This window comes from Centropristis striata, chromosome 11, assembly GCF_030273125.1.
Source record: "Centropristis striata isolate RG_2023a ecotype Rhode Island chromosome 11, C.striata_1.0, whole genome shotgun sequence".
In the NCBI taxonomy this organism is placed as follows: domain Eukaryota; kingdom Metazoa; phylum Chordata; class Actinopteri; order Perciformes; family Serranidae; genus Centropristis; species Centropristis striata.
Genome location: NC_081527.1, coordinates 28,025,539 through 28,049,010, shown reverse-complemented (window position 1 = coordinate 28,049,010; position 23,472 = coordinate 28,025,539). Strand labels below are relative to the sequence as shown.

At 38.1% G+C, this 23,472-nt stretch overlaps 1 protein-coding gene across 3 annotated transcripts in view; it reads right to left on the bottom strand.

Moving 5' to 3' along the window:
- The window catches only part of LOC131980073 (receptor-type tyrosine-protein phosphatase N2-like), a 314,375-nt gene that overhangs the window by 6,384 nt on the left and 284,519 nt on the right, over nt 1-23,472 (bottom strand). For all 3 annotated transcript variants that reach the window (XM_059344220.1, XM_059344221.1, XM_059344222.1), the window contains exons 19-22: nt 23,300-23,466; nt 16,351-16,404; nt 10,538-10,602; nt 2,357-2,430 (exon numbers count right to left, since the gene is read on the bottom strand). In XM_059344220.1, coding sequence (XP_059200203.1) covers nt 2,357-2,430; nt 10,538-10,602; nt 16,351-16,404; nt 23,300-23,466 — 360 coding nt within the window. The remainder of the gene's footprint in view (nt 1-2,356; nt 2,431-10,537; nt 10,603-16,350; nt 16,405-23,299; nt 23,467-23,472) is intronic.

The window sequence follows — 23,472 nt, the reverse complement described above, 5'->3', positions numbered from 1 at the left end:
TCAATGACTAAATATCCCGTTCAAGAATGACAAGATGACATTTGTGACTTTGCAGAGACGATATATCAAACTAACTTTCTTTCCAAACTCAGACAGAGAGGTGTATGATCTGCTCTCAGCTCTTTAAATGTTAGACTGCCCTGCAGTTGTTCCACTGATGGAGTTTGTCATCAATCATTGGTTTCCCTTCGTCTCCTTACGTTTGGTGCAACCTTGGTTTGTCAGTTATGCGATCAGAATTTCTTATTTTATTGGAGCATTTGAAAATGAGCTTTCCACATGTTTTTTTTTAGCTGTCGTCAGTGTTGAGGAAGTTCACACTGTGTTCATACTGCAGGTCTAAATGTTCAATTTGGAGCATTTTTTGGAGTTGGAGTTTGGCTGTTCACATTATTTTTAAAATGTGGTCTAAAAACAGGCACTACACTACACGGCCACATATACAGATATGCAGTCACCCACCCTACTACCCCCCATCCAACGCCTTCGCCGCTTTGTACCCCCAGTATGCCAAGCGGGTCTGTGACCAGCGCTGCCATGGCTGCAGGACCGGAAGGGCTGCTTGTCTATGCTGGCTATCTCTGCCCCCATTCCAAATGCAAGTCAAAAGTTTTTCATGTTGTGAGATGTATTGAATATGTGCTCATGTTGCTCCCCTATCCTCTTGTTATATTGTATTTCTTCCATTCCTGTCTTCCTGTCCTGTCCACCCCTTTGTCATATTGTATGTATGTTTACGTATATGTTGGACGGGTTAATGGTCATTTTGTTGTCCTAGTACTTGTTACTCTGTTCAATGACAATAAAGTTGAATCTCATCTCAATCTCATCATCTCATGTCAGACTCCAGTGTGAACTGCTCATGGTCCTGAACTGACCGGCATGACCCCGCAGAAGAACAATAACGAAGACTTCACAAGTGTAAAGTCAGCATTTACGGTGTAAGCCGAAGAAGTTCTGAGCAGATGATAATGAGAAGAAGGATGAGGAGAAAGAGAGCAATGCATATTTGTGATGATTGTGGCTCAAAAGTGATGTAAAAGTGACTGTTCAGACTGAGGTCAGATTGGAAATCATCAGACCTGGATCTGATTTAGGACCAGATATGAAAGAGGTCCAGGTCTGATTTGAAAATTTCTTTTGTGATGTTCACACTGTTGAGAAAAAAAATCTTATCAGATTTGGGCCACTATTCCCATGCAGTCTGAATGTAACGTGCAGCGATGTCACTTTCAGTAGATTGTAATTGTAATAAGATTACTGCAAAACATTATGTAACAATATTAAACTTGATGGGACAGACTTTATTGCAATGAACCTGGCCCATATACTGTATATAAGCAAAATTATGTAATGTCACAGGTAAACTCTGGCTGTCACGATAACCACGAAATTGCATTAGCAGATCTGATGGTTGTAGTTGGTCACAGTGGACTTCTTTAGCAAGTTTTGTTTAAGCTTTTTTTTTTGTCGTATATTTATTATCTGCTCTTCAGTAACTTTGTACAGATGTGGTGATAATCATGATCTGAAATTATGTAAAACTGCACACGTTTAGTAAATTATTATTATTATCTTGGGGCAATACTGACTGACATTGTGTTTAAATCTTCTGCTTCATGAATCACACGAAGCAGCATCTTTAAAAATGTAAATGTTAGACTGTTAAAACACGTTTTGTTTTTGCAGTGTCGCATGTGTTGCCTCGCTGCCACAAATCACAAGGGACAGATTCAGGTGTGTGTGTGTGTTCTTGTACTTCCTACACTTCCGACCAGAACACTTTTTTAACCAACAGAGTGAGGACATTTTTGCAAAGTGAGGACATTTTGGCCGGTCCTCACTTCTTTAAGGCTTTTTAGAGATTTCAGATTTTGTTTTATGGGTTAAAGGTCACATGATAATGATAATTAAATGAAACTGTATTGTGTGGTTAAAAAACTAACTAAATTATAATGAAAATGTCCTTCGTTTTTGTGTTTGTCAACTTTTTTCATACATAATGAAGATGGATGAGGCAAAGGAAATAAAGGCAAAATTTACTGTGACCTCTTTTAATCTCCCACCCAACAAATACCACATTACAAAAAAATTAAACTAATAAAAACTAAACTAAAACTAAAGCATTTCAAAAAATAAATACTAAACTAAAACTAGCAAACTCTCTCTAAAAACTCATTAAAACTAACTGAATTTGTAAACAAAAATTCACAACAAAATTAAAACTAATGAAAAATTCAAAACCATTATAACCTTGCAAGGTAATTCACTGTTCCAATGAGGTCCCCCTCACAAAGATAGAAGTACAAGAATGTGTGTGTGTGTGTGTGTGTGTGTGTGTGTGTGTGTGTGTTACCTTGGTCTGAACCATTCCCGGCCTCTGGTCCCGCAGGTGCTCCAGAGTCGCTGCAATATCAATCTCCTTGGCACCTGTCACACAAGAACACACACACATATATATGTGTTGGATCGTGTTCAAATTGCCACCAAGATAATCCAGCTAACATCTGTCAATCTGCTGTTTTATACCGACTCCCTTTAGAACAGCAAAAGGCGATTACATTCATCCTCTTTGCACAAACAAACACACACACAGACGCACACACACACACACACACACACACACAGACACGGGCTCCACAAACAGCTAGGTGGTGGTGTTTTGTTGTCGGGATGAAAAAAGATAAAGAGGAAAGGAAACTGTTGGAGAGGACTTTGTGAGGGAAATCACAGGCCCACATGTCTGCAGCATTTTCTGAAAGAGACTGAGGTGATCTTAAAGCTCCTCGCTGCCCTTTGATAGTCGTCCTGTAGCCTTTGAGCTCAAGAAGGTGGAGCGCTGCCAGCCCCTGCCAAAACCTAACATGCCAGTGTGTGTGTGTGTGTGTGTGTGTGTGTGTTGGTCCCAGTTTAGTTGCCAGTCAGCCTGTCGGCTTGCCAGGCTGGCAGGATGCCCGCCAGCTGATGACAGTGTGGCTGCCAGCAGTCGACAGGATGACCTCTGGCTAAATACTGGTCAGACTATCTGACATATACCACAAACAGAATATAATGTATGTATCTGCTTCTGAAGTGCATTATCATATGATCACTTGATACACTCCAGGCCAAAGGTTTGGAAGCAAGATCAGATTTGTACAAAAAAAGATCATAGTTTCACTGCTATATTTTGCAACAAAATAAACGTGATTATTATAGAAAGAGGCACTTATTAGAACACATTTTTACCATAATTATCAGGTCTTTGGGTTTTTATTGCTTAGACTTTGTGTATCCTTCTTTCCTTAATGTATAAATCTGGACTCTTGTTTCTTTTGTCAGAGATATGAACACAGTTGAGATTTATTGGGATTTTTGTATCCAAACTCACAAAAGCCAAAGAGCTAAAGTGAATAATGCAAACTGTGATTTGTTTTTTACTTTTGCTCTGAAGTTGTGACTCTTCCAAATCTTCTCAACCCTAAAACTAAGCCCTTCTTTTCTTTTGTTAACATTTATTCAGCAATGATCTGGTAACATCAATGTATAACTAAAGGTAAATTGAGGAAAATGGTTCAATTCAGTAAAGGTAAAGTCTGATCATGCAGTAAACACATCCAAAAATCCAAAGAATCCAGACTGGTTTTTAAGAAAGCCATTGTGAACAGAACATTTAAGTTGCTTCCAAACTTGTGGCCTGTAGTGTATATTCTCTAAGGTTGAGTGAAGATCCTTTTTCTTAAAACTTAATTATAAGTGTTGTCGTCAGGGTGTGTTAGTCTTATTTATTATTCAACGTTTCAAGATTTTACTAAAGCTGTTTTTGGTTTTTAAATCTTAAAGCAAGTTTTCATCTTTAGGAAGTCAAGTGTAGAGTTTCACTGCAGTTAAGTCCAAGTCAAGACTCAACCCAGGTCTCAGGTCTGCTGCTTTAGACAAGGGTGTCACATTGTATTGAAAAGTGGTGGGGACATAAAGACAAATATGTTTTAAGCGGTCTTCACACAGGAGAAAATTAGATCAATACAAGATTAGATTAAAAAATGATGCATCAAAAGGATATTTTTCACCTTAAGGGGCCATTTAAGACCCAGTAGCAAATGTACATTTGCACATTTTTATAAAGAGTAAAAGGGCAGAATACACAGTTGAAATGTCTCAGGCAGGAAGATGCCTGCAGCTAATGCAGTCTGGCTCTAGGCTTGTGCCAATTGGTGATCAGCTGAATGGATTATTTCAATTTGCTTATTATCACGACTAAGATGCTATGAAAGACTACTATCTATGTATTTTTACTCATGTTTCTGGTGGAGCGGCATGTCTTCCCTGCTGAGCCCTTTTAATCAGCAGGACTATGGAGTAAATAATAAATCCTTAGTTACAAACTCTTATCAATGCATGTGACACCTCACAATATGGATATGAATGTGCAAATGAACAATGCACATGTTTTCCCCCTATATTTGCATTGCATGTATTTTTTTGGGTGCAAATAAACCTCAAATACATTTCAAAGCCTTCTGATTTGTTATTTAAGTATCCAAGCAGTATATCATTATATTAGGCTAATACTACTGCTTAATGACATCAGTATTACTTAAATCTGCAAATAGAAAAGTGATTACCTAAATATTTTATTGGGGGACTCTTACGATGCCATGCTTGGGTTTGAAGCAAACATTAAATATCCAACACTAGTCTCTTTAACTCTAGTAGAACATGTTTTTTTGCTGTTTTTGTGTATTTATTCATGATAACTAGTATTCATAAAGATACAATTCTCAGTAAAGTTTACTGGGGTCATTAAGGTTGCTTCAATATCATCCAGTAACTGTAAAATATTCTCTCTGAGAATATTAAATAACTGTGAAAAATATATATTTTTATACATATATTCTTGATGTCTTTGTGCGGAAAAGGAACATTGGCTGATAATTTGTTATTGAGTCTTTTTTACTGAGAAATCCCATTCAGGTCAGACTCTATAAGGAGTGAAAGGAGTACAGACTTAGAAAAGGAATAAAAGGAAGGAAAGAAAAATACACAGAACGGCATGAAACACTAATGCTGCTTTTCAGAATGTAAAGTATTCAAGTAGATTAGTTAATAAATGGGTGAAAAAAACTATCAGAGGTTTGGTGCTTTTAATGCACTTGTATGAAATAAAAAGGTGTTTTTTAAAGCACATTTTTGACAAGATAATATATTACATATATTAATGCAAGTCTCTTTTCCTGTCTGAGACAAACATCTTCTGGCAGGATAATAAAGTTAAAACTCACATTAAGCTTATAATGGCCTTATGTCATCGGAGCAGAACTAATAGCTACAGGTACACAAGCATTCGCTGGAAAAAAGGAGAAAGAGATGATTTGAAAAGACAGAGGGGGAAAATAGATGTTAGAGGAGAAGGAAGACAGCTGAGAGAAAAGAGACAAGAGAGAGAGAGGTGGGAGCAACAATTAAATCCACAAAGAACAAGAGGAAGAAAAAACATTTAATTTGTTTTCTCTCCTCCTCCTCCTCTGTCCAAATTCTGAGGAAATAAAAAGCGCAAGAAATCTCTTTACTTCTTTCTTGTTGTGGCACATAATAACGTTTCTTTTTCCTGCATGTACGGAGGGGAAAATGAATAGTGGGAGAACTGCTCATTCACACCGTTTTCTTATTCTGTTTCACAGTTTTTTGTGAGCTTTTTTTCTTCTTTTTACAACACAATAGACTCCCTTCCAGCCAGGAAAGCTGCAACACGCTACTCACTGCAAGTTTTTTTTTCTTTTTGGGATTGGGGGGGGGGGGGGGGGGGGGGGGGGGACTTAACAAGCCGAGGGCTATTGTGATCTGGTTCTGATAAACCTCAAAATGGACGGTATTAAAGAAAAAATCGTCTTATTCGAGCTTTCCCTCTTTGCTAAAAACTCTCCCATGAACGAGACGGAAAAAACCCCCCCTCATTTTTAACTTCCCTCCTCTGCAAGACCCTCGCTTCGGGGTGGAGGTCGAGGAGCAGGACTGAGCAGGGTGGGAGGGGGAGCTATAGAAGAGGAGAGGGAGGAAAGAAAGATAAAAAAAAAAAGAAAGACAGGGCCCTTGAGGAGGCCGCAAAAGAACCCCGAAAGCCGGAGCCGAGGACCGGGCTCACCAGCTGGACCTGGGAAAAAAAAAAGAAAGTGAAAAGAAATGGAGGGATGCTGAAAAGCTCTCCGGCACTCGATGGGTTTCATTGGATTCTTAAGATGAAGAGAAGGGTGGCGGGCGGTGGAGGTGGCGGAGTGAGGGGGCAGGGGGGAGGTGGGAATGAGGGAGCCTTTTGGGAAAGAAGAAGAAGGGGGAAACAAAACGTGAGAACCACAGCAACACCTCCTCAACCCTGCAACACCGCCATAATTCTTGGACGAATTTACAATTCATTCCTTGGGAGAAAAAGAGTGGGAATGGAGAGGGAGGAGGGAGGCAGGGCGAGGGAGTGATTCTGTGTCTGAGAGGGAGGAAGAGGAGGAGGAGGAGGTGGGAAGTGTCTTTGATCAGGATGTAGGAAGCCTGCAAACCTGGGGGCCTCCTGCTTCTCAGGACAGACAAAAACCTCCAACATGAGGGGGGAGGAGAGCGGAGCAGCCGTGTGGTGGAGGGAAACCAGAGTTACTCACAGAGGTCTGATTCTGCAGAATGTAAGACTGCAGAAAGTGAAGCTTATCTGGAAACTCCATTGATTTTTCTTCCTTTTGATAATCACTACATGCCAACCTGCATTTTTAGCAGAAGATCAGGAAGTATTTAGTATGAAGTTGACTCATTTTGACTTTTACTGAGCCAATAAAGTGTTTGTCAGATATGAGGAAATAACCCAGATGGGACAAGTTTTAAAGGCATTTAGGGAGGAATAAACAAAAGATGTTTCATTATACAAGAAGTAAAATGTTTTTTTTTTTTTTTATCTTGGTCCCATAATAAAAGTCCACTTTTCTTTAAATAAAAGTAGCTAAGCTGTATCAGTATAATGTGCCTAAGAATAGTTATGGTATTAAATATGGCAGTGATACTCAAATTAACGTCGGGGGCCAAATGTGTCTCCCAACAGAGAGCCAGCTGGCCTGCTGACCTTTTATTACTTCACAATAAACGTTAAGAAATTCATAATGGCAATGTTTAGGACTGAGGTGCCAGAGTGCATAAAAAGCATTGTTAGAGCTTGTTTATTAAAAAACAAATGCCAGGGGACCAAAACCCCCTGCAGACACCTGAGCTGCAGGCTGCTGCAGCTGGATTATAGGACTTTATTGTTTAATAAATACAATTAATATTTGCTCATTAACTGTTCCCTGGACTTCTGACAAAGCAGGTTGAGTATCTCTGATATATGGGCTATTTATACATTTACATATACAACTAGCAGAACCCTGCTAGTTGTACTGCTGTTGGATTTTTTGAGACTAATCCCAATATTGAAGGTGAGTTTGTGGGTTTAAAAAAATGGTTTATATCATTTTTTCCCCCACAAAGACACATAACATAAATTGTGATCAAGACATGCAGGATATGAGTGGGTAATTTAACAGTTGAAAAATGCAAACTGTTATTTCCAGCTGCTACTTTGTTGGTAGATTTTGTCAAAATAATACAATTTCCAAAGATATTCATAATTTTGGGTAATAAAATGTTTCTCCTCGTGGTACTAAAGTTGTCAGATAAGTGAAGTAAAAAGTACAATATTTCCCAGTTGATGTGCAGAATAAAGATAAAGTAGAAGAAAACCGACATGGAAGCATGTCAAATATGTTTAAAGTCCAGCAGTATGACTTGATCTTCATAACTTCACTGAGCTGATGCCAAAGGAGTGAAATAAAATAAATAATGCACAGTGAGAGTAACAACTCAAAGCCTTGCGTCATCTCTGTCGGCTGAGGCTCTTCTGAATCCACTTTTGAGGATTTTCATGTTTTAACCTGAAGGATTAAATGTTCCTGCAGATTCCACGACGCCGCAGGTTTCAGAAACGTCTTCAAAGGCAATTAGATAAACTAACATACAGAGAAAGCTGTCAGTACTTAAACAAAGCTCTGTTTCTCTCAATGAAAAGTTGTATGTCAACTGTAAACCCCTATTTCCTTTCACACTCAGTAATAAGTCCTGAATCCACTTAGATAAAACACCTCAGACACCTTCTGATTTTGGTCTGATACCATTACGTGTTCATCTAATCAAATATACTTTCATCAACTATTCTGTTTAAACATGGCCTCAGTTAGCCTTATTCACAACGTAGAGCATCCTATCTTTCATAAATGTGATAAAACTGGTTTTACCAAGCTCGACTGTTTGCACAGAGAGTGAAGAAATAAGGTTTTAAAAATAAATCATGATGTGTGGGTGGAGAGTGTATGTCATCTTGGACTTTGGCTTGTAGAAAAAACTATTTTTTGTTGCAACAGAATAAAATTAAAATGAAATTAGGTGTCATAAAGTTGACAACTTTAACAACCTATTTAATTCAGACAGATGTTTAGTTTTGGAACTGGGCTAGATGGTAAAAATCCGATGTTGAGAACTTTCTTTTTTAGGATTCAGCGCACAGAAGGGGACAGAGGACCCCTCCTCCCCGCCCCTCTCGGCCCGGCCCCTGGGTGCTGAGGAGGGATGCTGGGGCCCCTGATCACAGTGTGACAGCCTGGGGAAAGGCCCCTGATGCCCGACTGACCCTTTGATCTGGAATTAAAGACCCAGGAGCTCGTTCTGCTACAGCAGCACCACCGTGGGACGGACACACACACATACACACACACACACACACACACACACACACACACACACACACACACACTATCATAAAGAAACAAAAAGACACACACTGTGGTCAGACCCTTTTGGAGATGTTTGAATTTATACTCAGTTTATGATGTTATTTCATTATTTTAACATTTTCCACAGTGCACCACCCATCTTAAGTAAAGTTACTCCTCTACCTGTCTAACCCTCTGAACCCCAACAAGCTGTTTAAGGGCGATTTATGCTCTTTTTACTTACATTTTACTCACTGTGGCCTTGTATTTCACTGCAATATATAAAATCTATGTCTAAGTCTTGCAGTTCTATGGAACCAGCAAAATCATGGCTAGAAGTGGGCTAGGTTAACTCAAAAATGTATTTGTATGTTATTATGATCAGAATCACTGGAAAAGTTTGAATAAAATTTAATTTATATATACAACAATTTTCCAAGTGCCCACAAGTGTCATGAATATTGGGGGGAAAATGGGTCTCCATATAGTCTACATATTGAACAATTTACAATTTTTTTACAACCTCTACTTCCAGCCTCTCCTCTCTGCTCTGTGTAAACAGACTTCAGTGAATATTTGTCACGTGACCGTTCATCTCAGCAGAATCAATCATGGCTTCACAGTGTCGCTGAAGGGGCTAATTTTTTTAACAAGATCTGGTTAGTGCAAACGCTTTATTTTTGGACATGTATTAAATGACACATGTAATGAAGTGATTTTGACAGAAATATCATAATTTTCTTTGGTTACTTTCTTTAACGGAAACTTTTGTAACGTATGATCCATTCAACCACTGTCTGAAAGTAAAAATATTGACAATAATTATTGTTTTTACAGTGTGATAAACAATGAATTATTGGCGATCTTTAAAGAAGGCATACGTTTGGTGGGGTTAAGAAGGTTAAATCATCATTTAGCTACTTTTTAGGGCAACTAAATTAAAAACAAAATCAACTAAATAAAAGTCTTGTAACATGCATGAAGCCCAACAGCCCACGAGAGATTTATAATGTGAAGACAAGGCTCTCTATGCTGGTTAAAAGGGTTTTTCTGAAGGCAGCGAAACGTGAGAAGAATATGAATACATACAGTAGCACAGAGGAAGGCTTATCTGTAAATGTAATTATAACCTCAAGCTTAAAAAACTGACCTCATCACATAAACTCATGAAGTAAAAGTCACTTGTTCCCCCCCCAAAAAAGCAATCTGACACTTAATTTAATGTCGTGTCATGAACTGCCACTGCCCCATTAAATATTCAGTCCTCTCCATAATTACTACACTGTGTTTATTATATCATGCTCTAATTATAGTAATTATCATGCACTCAAAGTGTGTTTCAGATGCACCGAGTCCTGATGACACTTCACATCAAGTGTTCAAGGTCAGCTGGGTTTGATTTAACAGTTTGTAGGAACATACTTCAGTACAAAACTTCTTTCATTTTTTCCTCATCATACCATGGAAGTCACAATTCTTCTTTTTTTTAATTTTTTTTATAGAGTTAAATGTTTTATTGGCATGACAGGAGAGAAACAATCTACAGAGTCATTAACTGAGATAATGAAACTGTAATCAAGCAAAAACTAATAATAACAGTATTAGTGTCTCTGGCTCAGGGGGAACTTTGATTAAGATTTTTCAAGTTATTAGAAAATATTGTTGTTGTTTTTTACCTTTTCACTATTAATATTCTGACATCAGTATGTTTTTTGTCCAGTGCAGTTTAAAGTAGGGACCAATGCAGGATAGAGAAGGGGGTAAAAAAAGATAACACCCACCTTTAGCCATCTTGTTGAGGACCATGTCGATCAGGACGTAGGTCCCACTTCTCCCTGAACCGTCACTGCAGGGCGGGCGAGAGACCAGGACACAGAATGGGGAGAAGAGAAGAGAGAGAGACAGAGAAGTATTAATTAAATTAAACAGTTTGTCAGATTATTACTTGTCTTCAGTTAATTTATTTTATTATAATTTTACTCAATGCAGCTTTTATATATTTGTCATATCTTTCTTTCCATGATAATTAAGACATGAAATATGAAAAGAATGTTTTAGAATTTTAAAATCAATTTTGCAATACCCCACATATGCACACCAAGGTTATTATAGTTAATGAAAACTAACGAAATAACGAAAACTAGAATTGAAAAAACATTTTTGTTAACTGAAATAAAAATAAAAACAAGAGCTTTTAAAAAAGCAATAACTAACTGAAACTGTATTCTGCGGTTACAAAACTAACTAAAATTTCAGTGAAAATGTCCTTCGTTTTTGTCAACTTTTTTCAGACGTAATTCTTTTTGGCTGATATGAAATCTATTTCATCTATCTGGTTTTATGACTTAATGAACTTACTGGGGCTGAGATGGAGACAAAGGAAATAAAGGCAACATTTATTGTGACTTTTTTCAATCTGGCACTAAAACTAAAACTAACACTAAAACTAATAAAAACTAAACTAAAACTAAGCATTTTCCAAAAATAAAAACTAATTAAAACTAGCAAGCACACTCTAAAAACTAATTAAAACTAACTGAATTTGCTAAACAAAAAATCAGAACGAAATTAAAACTAAAACTAATGAAAAATCCAAAACTATTATAACCTTGATGCACATTACATAAAAACCTGTGCATACACCATCCATTGTATGTAAACTCATGTAAAGTTTTGATTGCATAAAATAGTAAAACCTGCAGAGGTCAAATTAATTTCCTGTAATTGCTTTCACTAAATTATCTTCATCTCATAATGGCCTTTGTTTTCTAAACTGTCATAATGGTAACTATGCAGTAAATAAAAGTTTAAACCCACGCCAGGATACTTAAACAGACACTATTTAACTAAACAGTCAGCAGCTCTGCTGTGTTGCAGATTACCTCCATTTTATTGTACTGTGCTTCTGTTGAAGTCTGCAGGTATAGCTGGCCTTTGTAAATCTGTTCTGGACAATATTACTTTTTAAATAAAGCAGTCTTAACAGGAACTTAAATTTGTATAGTCTTCTTATGTGGCATATACATTTTTAAGTCACATTAAGAGATTCTCAATTCTAGGAGGTTTTATTTAGTTTGCATTTAATCAACCAGTCATTGTTTTTACTAAATAAAAAATGTATTAGTATTAAATTAGTTAAACATGATCTGCTGAGATTGTAGTGTTTCCTTCTAGTTGCAGCAAAAACGTACAGAAAATTGTCCGATCATTCAAATTCTTCCAGTTTTACAGTTTACTCTGACACCATCAGCAAACCAAATCTGCATTTTCTGTTATCTTTGTTATCTTAACATGATCTTATATCATGTTGACTTTTACAGATTTATTCTGGCAGTTGTGTATTTTATTCTAGACAAGTAAGAATCAGCGTGCTCTGATGCTAATTCAAAATAAGACTGTAAACCAGTAAAAACACTGCTGCACAATGGTACAGAAACGTTATAACACCCGAGTTCAGATTAACTGTAATAATACGACTTATTTGGTATCCCAGACGAACCCGACTCAAGTGTTAAACAGGTAAACTGCCGTCAGACAGATTGAATATGTTGAGTCTTCTAATGCTATTTCAAGGGGATAAACAACTTCAAAGGCGTGCTATTATGGAACAGAGAGACTGAAATTGGTTTTATTTTGGTAAGGAATTAACACCAAAATATGAACTTGTTTAACAGTGATGCTTGCATGTTCTGTTTGATACAGATGTAAATGCATCTAAAAGTGACAACACAGACTGAGTGCAGCAAATAAAAAAACAGAATTAGACTCTGTAATGTCTGTAGAGGGAATATTTTGTATCCGAGATTTATTTCAAGTGTTGAAAATTGATGTATGCGCCCCTACTGCTCTATTTCATGGGCTGGTGTGTAATCCAGCAAACTCAAGAGTGAGAGTGTGTGTGTGTGTGTGTGTGTGTGTATGTGTGTGTGTGTTTGTGTGTGCGTGTGTTAGCTGGCATGCATCCATGCTTCCTGAATATTTAATTTTCACTAGGGCTTGGTTATCCCCCTCCACATACACACACATATTCCAACACACCCGATGGCATTAATTGAGCAGTACCACTGCAGTATCAGTGTGTGTGTGTGTGCTGCACATATTCTACTATCACTCAGATCTCAGACAGTTTGTGTGTGTCCATGTGTGTGTGTGTCATACAGGTTATTACAGCGTGATTAGATCTGTCGTATCGCTGCACCTTGCCAGGATCATTACAAGGCGATCAAAGATATGTGATGTGTGTGTGTGTGTGTGTGTGTGTGTGTGTGTGTGTGTGTGTGAGAGCAGAAGCCTGAGGGCTGTGAGTAAACACGTCAAGATGTCTGCTGCCTTCTCTGACTCTATTTAAAATGAGAGGGAAAGAGAGGGAAGGAAACAAAAAGACACGATAGACAGACATACAAGATAGAAAAAAGAAAATGATAAAAAATTTAAAGACAAAACAAAAAAACAGATGGAGAAGTTCTCCAAAAGCTGTGAGATTGTAGAATTTTTGCATGTGCACTCATGTTTCCTCACTTCTCATCCTGATGCTTCTCTCTGTGTGTATTAGGGTGATACATATTCCTGCACAGTTGGCTTTGACAAACTCTTTTGAAAGCTCTAGTGAAAGTCCACAGGATGAAAGAGAGAGATTCTCCTTCCTTCCAATAATACGTCCTCACACATGATTGGCTGGTTGGATTCGGGAATGAGCATGAATTCGTGTGAAACATGAGAATATTGCTGTGAGTTGGAGTTCTGGTGCCTGACATTAGAAAAGCCACGAGGCCTGACACCAAACAGCTGCAGAAGTCCTAATAAGCATCTGAACACAGCAGAAGCTTTGACTCCTCATTAAACAGAGTGCTGCAGCACATTCACTGATCATTAGAAAACTTATAAAAGCCACTTAAACAAAGTGGGGTCCTTGCTTTTTACCAAGCAAAAACAGTCAACAGAGAAGCCACTTTGTTGCTATTTCACCACATTTTTGGATACTTCTGCAGTTCCTTCTGGCATTAACTCTATGGAGTCTTGGACTATTTTGTCCATTTTTTAATCCTTTTCATGTCTTTTCGTGTCTTTTTTGTGTCTTTTTTTGTGTCTTTTTTGTGTCTATTTTGGTAATTTTGTGTCTGTTGTTGTGTCTTTTTTTTTTTTTTAGCTATTTTGTGTCTTTTTTTGGTCATTTTGTGTCTTTTTTGGTAATTTTGTGTCTGTTGTTGTCTCCTTTTTTGGTCATTTTGTGTCTTTTTATGTAATTTTCTCTTTTTTGTCATTTTGTGTCTTATGTGTCTTTTTTGGTCATTTTGTGTCTTTTTTTTGTCATTTTGTGTCTTTTTTGGTCATTTTGTGTGTGTTGTGTCTATTTTTTTTATCATTTTGTGTCTTTTTTTTGTCATTTTGTGTCTTTTTTTGTCATTTTGTCTCTTTTTTCTAGTCATTCTGTGTCTTTTTTAGTCATTTTGTGTCCTTTTTCGACGTCACGAAGAAGTCGTGCTCCGGCGCTTTCGTGCACTCCAGGGGGTTAACTGTTACTGACAAACAGAATCATTTAAAACACCTGATTTGATATGCATGGCCTGTTTTGGAGCACAATGAATCAACATAACAGTTTATCTTAAACTCTGGATAATCATCTAGTGGGATTATTACTGTACTGTATTACATAGTACTGCATGTGCTTACCATTGGCATGCACAGAAAGGACTTTGGTAGCAATCATTTCATCATATATTGGGTAAAGTTACCTTTGCAGAAAATACATTAACATTTTACAGGATCCTTTGTGTTACACTGCAGGTCTGAACTGTCTGAAGGTCTTAACTTGCCAGTGAATATTTCACATCAGAACTTTTCAGACCTGCAGCGATGCAAATTTGCGCCAGCTGCAACAATTGTTTAATAAAAGGTTCAAAAAGATTCACAGGAAGCGGAGAAACTACCAGGATCCTCTTGACCCAGAGCAGCAGTCTGCCTGAGGTCGGGTTTTGTGTAGTCTAAGTTATTCTAAGTCATTTTGTTGAGTTTACTTTTTAACCAAATGCTTTGTGTGAACTAACAGTCCCTCTGGTAAACAGTTAAGGGCTTTTATTGTGAAAGGTACAGAATATCTGCTATGTCAAGACTGAAAGGAGTAATAAAGTTTGCCATCTTGGTTCCAACTATAGAGACTCAAGGTTGTTTTATAATCCTCATCTGCACTGAAGTTTATGTTTGGAATATGTTGTGCACAATTGGTTGATGCTTTTATTTGAAAAAGCTAAAAGAAAATAGATGTATTTTAGAAAAAATAGTTGATCTCCAACGTGTTAACATTCTTGTGTGACAAAAAACACAGATAAAAAATATCCTGACGTGCAAATTAATCACACAAAGAAAGGAAATAAAATGCTCCAGGTGTGTAAATGCCTTAAAGATGGGTTCAAATATATTTAATATATAATACGACTGCATACTGAGCCAATGGATATATACTGAATAATAAAATAAGTGCATTATATTAGAAAGTGCAACTGAGACGAAGACTTGTGTATGCAAATTGGAAATATTTTAGCTTGAGTGCAGAATTCCTGCTACTTCTGAAGCTGCATGACTCAATTTGATGAAAGGTAAAACAAGAAAAACTGCACTTAAGTGTGTGTGTGTGTGTGTGTGTGTGTGTGTATGTGTGTGTGTGTGTGTGTGTGTGTGTGTGTGTGTGTGTGTGTGAGTGAGTGTGTATGTGAGTGGTTCAATTCAAGTTAACCAGGTAATGAACCCTCAACTAGAAGTTTCACTGTGTTTCCAAACATGCACTTGTATTTGTCGGGTAAGTGAGGAGCTGTAGCTCTATAAAGACAGGTTTTATACTCTGCCACAGCTGAGAAACGTACAGTTTCACCATCCTGGAAAGCCATTACACCATATTAAATAATAGATCACTTAGTGGGGGAGAGATGAGACGGACATAACTGCTATCTATTGTGGAAGTTGTTTATTTTTTCCTCTCTCTAATCCAATCATTGCAGGAGGGTTCCACAAAAAAAACTGTGGCAGATTTCTCTGTTAAATACAGTTTTAATTATGTCTCACTGGTCTGGAGTTATTTCCTCAGGTGGTGGTGGTTGTTGGCGGTATGCAGATGTGGTTTTACACACACACACACACACACAAAACAGCTGCAACTCTGCCTTCTTCTATTTACCCTCCTCTCGCTCTCAGTCACTGGCTCCACACGACACACTGCAAACTTTGAAGTGCCTCCAATTAAAAGTTACCCTCCTCCGTGGACAGTTTGTCAGATTAAATCACAACTTTTTGGCTAATTTTTCAGTTAAAATGTCCCTCGTCCTCTGCGCACTGACAAGTGACACGAGAGCTTGCGAGAAATAGAATGGCAGCACGGACTGGATAACAGACACCATAGGGGACTTGGCTGAATTCAGCTACAAATCATCCGAGCACGTCATTTATAAGTAAAAACGCTGTTTGTCTGCTTGATGCTCACTAAAAACATCCTAAAATTCACATCTCAGTCAGAACAAACCACATTTAATAACCCTGGGTGTAAGCTAGGAGCATTAAAACACAAGAAAAAAGAAACACAGACTGCTTTAGTTGTTATACTTGCCTGCAGTGGACTATGATAGGACACGAGCGTCCCCGGTAGCACTTGTTAACTTTCCTGTAAAAAGAACAGAACAGAAAAAACGAGCTGAGTGTTAACATCACAGGTACAGAAACACAGTCAGGCAGTACATCCTGTATCTGGGGTTTAAGTAATAATAGCCACAAAGAACAGCACGCAGAGCTCTTTAGTTCAAGTTTTATTAGGAGAAAATAGACAGAAATGTTCCTTATGATGGCAAGAGGTCTCGTTAAGTTGGTTATAGCTGCACAACTTTCAGATCTTACAGAAAATATTTTGTTTTTTTACTTGTTAGAGGCCTATACCACTAAGACTTGTATTATTTTTATCCTAAGTGTTCCATATTTATACCTGTCTCCCTGTCCTGTCCACCTCTGTCATATTATATGTGTGTTTAAGTATACGTGGACGGGTTGATGACTAATTTCATTGTACTAGTACTTGTTACTCTGTAAATAAAGAAAATAAAGGTGATTCTGATTCTGATTCATAGTAAAACTGTTTCTCAATGCTAATTCAATAATTTCAATATGAAGAATATGATTAATAGATTGCACACAACACAGAATACACAATGTTAAAGGTGCATCCTGTTTCAAAGCAGAATACAACTGACAAAATAATTTATCATCCGAACGGTGATATTATTGGTGCCGATCACCCATGAGGTCTTTCTTCTTTGGTTGAAATATTAACAATAACCATAATGAAAGTGAGTATTTTTCCTTCTAACTTTCCCTCGTAATTAAAGAAAATAGTTTAATATGCAGTAATTGGTGAAGTAATTTAATTATTTTAAAGATAAGAAACTAATTACTGTAACTAATTACTAATTTTCAGTAACAACCTCCACTGGTGATTTTTTTTTTCATTCCAATATCTACAGTCATCTGAAACTTTGAAAGATTCATTTTCTCCAGAATAGCAGCACCTTCTTCTTCTTTTGTTCTGTAAAGTAACAGCAGAATCTGTCTCAGTGCTGTACAATTGTTTATTCAAATACCACAAGTTTTTAGAACTTTACATTAATTTGATTGATGGAAACAACTTCCTTCCAAACAAATGTGTGGCTTTCATACAAGTTATTTAAAGTAACACTACTTAAATTCAGTGCAGCGTATTTTAAAGTAACCAACATAAGTGCATCACTTCCAGTATTACCTATTTTATTTTTGGCATTTATGTGGATTTATTTTACATTTTAAACAATCTTTTAGGGTTAGGTTTAGGGTTTGTAGCCATAAAATTTGAGAAGTTGAAGAAAATGGCAGCAGTTTTTCAGTGAGAGAGAAATATATCAAAACAGCGAGCATCCATTTAATGTGCAGGGAAACTTATTGTACCTGTTTGAAAAGGCACATAAACCTTATGTATTGAATGCTTATTTAGTTCCTGAAAGGTCTTGAAGTTGCACAGCTGAAACCAACTCAACACAAATACCATGAAATGTTTTTTTTTAAAGAATATAAAACCATCCCATCTCTGCATCTTAATATTCCACATCAGACGAGATATATTTGCATTCATGTTTCTTTCATACATGGATGAGAGCTGCCTCAAAGCCTGAGTTGAAAATGGCATGTCCTATTTTAAAAAATTGTGGTGAAAACTTGACACCTTGTTGATCAAAATGCACAGCAGCCGCTGGATCTCCACACACAGCCGGCTTCTCTCAGAGCAGGAAGCACAGAGCCGTGAGTTTGATCCCAGCTGGAAATCATCTCTGATTCTATTTCATGGTGAAAACTCTAAACAACAATATTCAGCAGGAGCTTATTATGTAAAGGCACAGTGTGTGTGTGTGAGTGTGATCCATAATGCACCGCTCAGTGAAGGAGAGAATCTCAGACCTGCCGTGTTGATGCTTCACTTTTTCCTTCTTCCAAACTGTCAATTTTGTGACCTTTTTGCGCTTAAAACTTCATCAACTTTGACACATTTCAACACATTTTTCCCATAAGTTTTTTCACTGGTTGTGTCATGATAATTGAGTCATCTCCAGCTACTGAGGAGGACCATGGAATGTGGTTAAAAGGTCTGATTGATTTCTCTCAAGTTCTTTTTTTTTCTTCTTCATGACCTGCAGGTCATATTTTTAGTTTGAGTCGAAAGCACTGCGCACTGCACAGTCAGACCGTGTTTGTAATATGTTGCATATGGTTCATATGTTAAAGATTAATAAATACATTTAATGTAATCTGTTGGCCAAGTGTCTTTTTTATAGAGTTTATAAGGTGGGAAACAAAAATGAGTTAAGTCATATAAAATGTGAAAAATAAAGTTTGGGTAGGTGTAAATAAATTAACTGGTGTCAATTCAAACATTAATTCAGTTAAGTTGAAAATATTAGGTTGGTTCAATTTAAATGTATTAGTTTGGTTCAATAATTAAAATGTTAAGAAAATAATTTGGATCAAGGCAACAAAGTATTATTGTTTACATCAACATAAAATAATCAGGTCATAAGAAGTTACTCAATTTAGATTCTATGAAGTCAAATATTTTAGATGTGATATCTGGACATTTTTTTTAGTTTGAGCAAGGTTATATTTTTTTCAGTGTATGTTCGTCTGGTTGTCAGCAGGATTAGAGAAAATTTACTAGCCTGATTTTCATGAAACATGGTGGAAGGGTGCTGTAAGGGTCAAGAAAGAGCCCATTACATTTTGGAGCAGATCTGAATCACATACTTAAATTATTTTCCATATTTGTTAACATTGCAAGATAGGGTGTGGCTTTGGTGGAGGTCTGCGCCATCCAAGTACCTCTCTTGTTTTGATTTATTGTCACTGGAATAGGATGCACTGAATCATAAAGTATCCAAATCCAGATAAAGATGCAAATAATGTAAAACATATCCTATTATCAGGATCACAAATTGAGAGAATAATGAAGCTTTGGCAGGTTTAAATAAGAACAATCAAGCATATTTAACAAATTACTTTGCTTATAATCCAACTAGTTCTCATATATTAAACAGAAAACAAATGGTATATTTTGAGGAATTTCTAGGACAAACAACTTGACAAAAAATGCATATTTTGCAGCAGGTTTTGTGAAACGATTTCCTGAGGCAGAGAGACGAACACACAAACAGGAACATCCCAAGAAAAACTGAATAAAGGAAGTCTTTCCACCTAGAAAAACCCCACCCATGTTCATCCTCCACCCCAACCAAAATTAAAAAGTCAGAGCTCGCTGCAGACAATTAAAAGTGATGTTACCATGGAAACAGCCGGCAGAGAATCACCGACAGGCGGGGGTGTACAGAGGGGTGTGGGATTCAGAGGAAACGCCCCGTAAGAGAGATTCAAGCTTGACTGAGAGAGAACAAGTCAGACAGAGAGAGACAAAAGAGAGAAACGGATGGAGGGAATGGTTGAAGAGGGAGACAGAGAGTAGAGATACAGAGAGGGAAAATCATAATGATGGAGAGATGACAAGCTCAGGCTATAACCAAAAAATATATAGAAAAACAGGGGTCCACACTAACATTTTCAGGTCATTTTTATATTTGTCTCACTGAATTTGCAACATACAATGTCCAATCTGCAACACAACATCCATTTCTCTCCTGTTAATTTTTTAAGTGTTTCACTAGTCAACACTATTACTATACTCATGGACCATCAACAGGTGATAAACCTGTAGGTTGGAAAATACACTCACTTTATTAGGTCTACTTCTGCATATGCTCGTTAATGCAAATATCTGATCAGCCAATCACATGGCAGCAACTCAATGCATTTATTCATGTAGAAATGGTGAAGACGAGCTGCTGCAGTTCAAAGCGAGCATCAGAATGAGGAAGAAAGGTGATTGAAGTGACTTTGAACGTGTTTGCTGAAGTGTTTCACAAACTGCTGATCTAATAACATCTCTAGAGTTTACAGAGAAAATATCCAGTGAGCCTTGTTGATGAGGTCAGGTACAATATATAGGTACACCTTGCTAGCTGATATAGTGGCCAGTGAGTGTATATCTGCAATTCATGAACACCAGTCATTTTGTGCATGGTGTGCACTGCCACCATTTACGATCTGCAAGTCAGAAGAACTTGCAAATGGCTTTGTGAAACAGGCATTTGAGCTCCATTACCACTTGCTCTGTTCATACAGCTACACTCAAACAAAGCAATCGTACAGACACAAGATGTAGTATATTGCTGTGTCTTTTTTTAGTTATTTTGTGTTGTTTTTTTTTGTCATTTTGTGTCTTTTTTGTGTCTGTTGTTGTGTCTTTTTTTGGCCATTTTCTGTCTGTTGTTGTGTCTTTTTTGGTCATTTTCCGTCTTTTTTTCTAGTCATTTTGTGTCTTTTTTCTAGTCATTTTCTGTCTTTTCTTGTGTCTTATTTGGTCATTTGTGTCTGTTGTTGTGTCTTTTTTTGTCATTTTCTCTTTTCTTGTAATTTTGTCTCTTTTTTGTCATTTTGTGTCTTTTTTCTAGTCATTTTGTGTCTTTTTGTGTCTATTTTGGTCATTTTTGTGTCTTTTTATGACGTCATGAAGAAGTCGTGCTCCGGCGCTTTCGTGGACTCCAGAGGGTTAAACCATTTTTGAGAGGCTTGAAGAGTGGACGAAGGGCCAGAAACGTGACTTTTCTTAGTGTGGACATATTCTCAGAGCAGAAGAGAGACAGATAGAAGGACATACGTGAGAGGAAGAGACATATAATGGATGGGAACGAGAGAGAGAGAGACAAAAGCAAGAGAGGAAGGGAGGCATGGCGAGGGGAGGAGGAGGAGGTTGGAGGAGAACGGAGGCAGTCAAGCAAACCATGAGCAAGCAAAAAAGGCGAGAGGTCACCTCAGGTCACCGGGCACAGCGAGGAGAGAGAAAGAGAAGCGAGATGAAGGAGGAGAAAGGAAAGGGAGGAGACGAGGGGGGAAAAGAGGAGTGTCAGGGTGGGGAGGGGGGGTCCGTTAGGCCCCTTGGTTGCAGAGTCACAGTCTCCAATGATCACTTTTGTGACTATGCAACTGGGCTTATATTACTAGCTGCAACATCACAAAAATGACACTGGCAACCGCTAGTTAGCTGGTAAAACAGGGAGGAAAGGACAGAGAGGATTTGTAAGCAATGCTTCGGCTCAGTCAGTCAGTTGTGAGTGAGGTTAAAAAAATGTAAAAAACATGCCGACGCGAGCATAAAAGAAGGAGCGATCAGCCGGCCTCTTCAAACCATCGAGGTGGAAAAAAAGGAAGCACCAAAAAAAAGGAGAGGAGGTTGTTATTGTACCATATCCGCGGTAATAAAAGTGAAAAATATCTCCCTCTGCGCTTTCTTCATTGTGTCCTGACCCCGCTGCCCTGTGAGTAAAGGCAATATTTCCTAACTGATGGTGGGTGGTGACGCCCACCAGACCCTTTTATAATAGCTGTGACCACAAGCTCTCACTCTTGATATCTCACCTAATTGATGTGCGCCAGCAGCACAGCAACACCGGGCCTAGATATATAAAACCCAGTTGGGGTCTATCGCTCGAGGAAATCCACAGTGAATCAGAGGAAAAAAGGGGGCCGGGGCGGCTCCCACCTAATAGGCAATACAGTATATCAGTTTAAAAGAGGTCGAAGGAGGAGGAGGCGGCTATGAAGGCGCCGGAGATAAAAGATCACTCCGGCAGAGTTCTCTCAATGCATCCTGAATTACGCCGTTATCGACTGGAAAATGCCCAGGATGTTTGAGGATATATAGATATTTCTCTGCCCGCATCTCAGGGTCACGAGTCAAAACCCCTGGAGAAGTGAGAGGTCTGTAGTTATTACGCTGTGAGAGAGACACAAAGGACACTCAAAGCCTTCGTCGTTTAGGCGGGGGGGCAAACAACTCCACGACCTTCCATTTAACCTCCTACACTTTCTTTTTGTTTTGAAGAAAAGTGTCCAAAAAGAGCTGCGTCCAGACCCATCACTCACAGTCTTTCAACTGAAGGTCTGAAATCGATTGTGGTGCATTTCAGAAGTTCCAGATCAGAAAATGACACATCTGGTGCCCACTTTCCTGTCTTTTGTTCTTCTGATTCAGTTTGTGATTTCTTACAGATTCCAAAAATGGTTTTCAAGAACCCACAGAGAAACTTGCATGAACTTCTTGCTAGATGAGGAGTGAAGAAACTCAAGGAACCACCAGACACTGACGGAGGTCGCACCCACAAGAAAAGCTGTTGGGTTAACGAATGTGACACCTTTCAACACGGGAGATACACATTTAAGATCAGCCCGGCTTTGAAAACCTGCAAAACAGTTCTTTTGTCTTTATTATGTAATTCTATACGAGCACTTATTACAAATAAAGGCTGGTTTTGTTCAACCAAAGCAAAGACACAGTAAGGTAAGAAGCACTTTCAGGAATAAGATGTATAGCTTTTCTTTTTTTCTTCACACAAAGTGCTTTTCATGCTTTGGAAATGAATCCTGTTATCAAAGTGTATTTTTTTCCTCCAAAGGCCTCTTTCAGAAAGACTTACAAAAGTTTCCTTAAGGCCTTCTAAAAACCTCAATGCTTCTTCTATCAACATTAAAAGGCAGACTTTAGTACTTTATGTACTTCAGATGAAAAGGAGCTCAGAGAAACTCTTTAAAGGAAAATCCTAAAAAGTCTTTATCAGTTGGAGAGGACAGAAAAATATGTTGAAAAGCACTCTGTAAAGGCCTTGGATGAATAGGCCGATGGTGGCCCTTCTGGCTTTGTTTTTGCATTATATGAACATGATTGGGATTCGCGTTGGGAAGCCAGTGAGGGATCACAGTGTTGTTGCTGCACTAGCACCTCCTACTGGTCGGTTTCTTGGTGCAGCTTTGGGGCTCCATAAGTAGACCAGTTAGCAGTTATAAACACTACTGGACAAGAGAAGGGAAGAATCTTTCCCTCAAAAACAGCTCTGTAATGTTTCAATTATTTTGCCTGTTTTTTTGAAGGAGTTCCCTACCTGCGGAAGTCGAGGAGGGTCCTGCTGGTCTCCGGGACGTTCTGGTTGAGCCAGGTCAGGAAGTGGAACTGAGTTACAGTTCGTGTCTCGTTGGTCTGCATGTTCTTCAGATAGAAGCTACGAACCAGGAAGTCATCGCACCAGATGTGTTCAGACACCAGGTTCACCTGCAG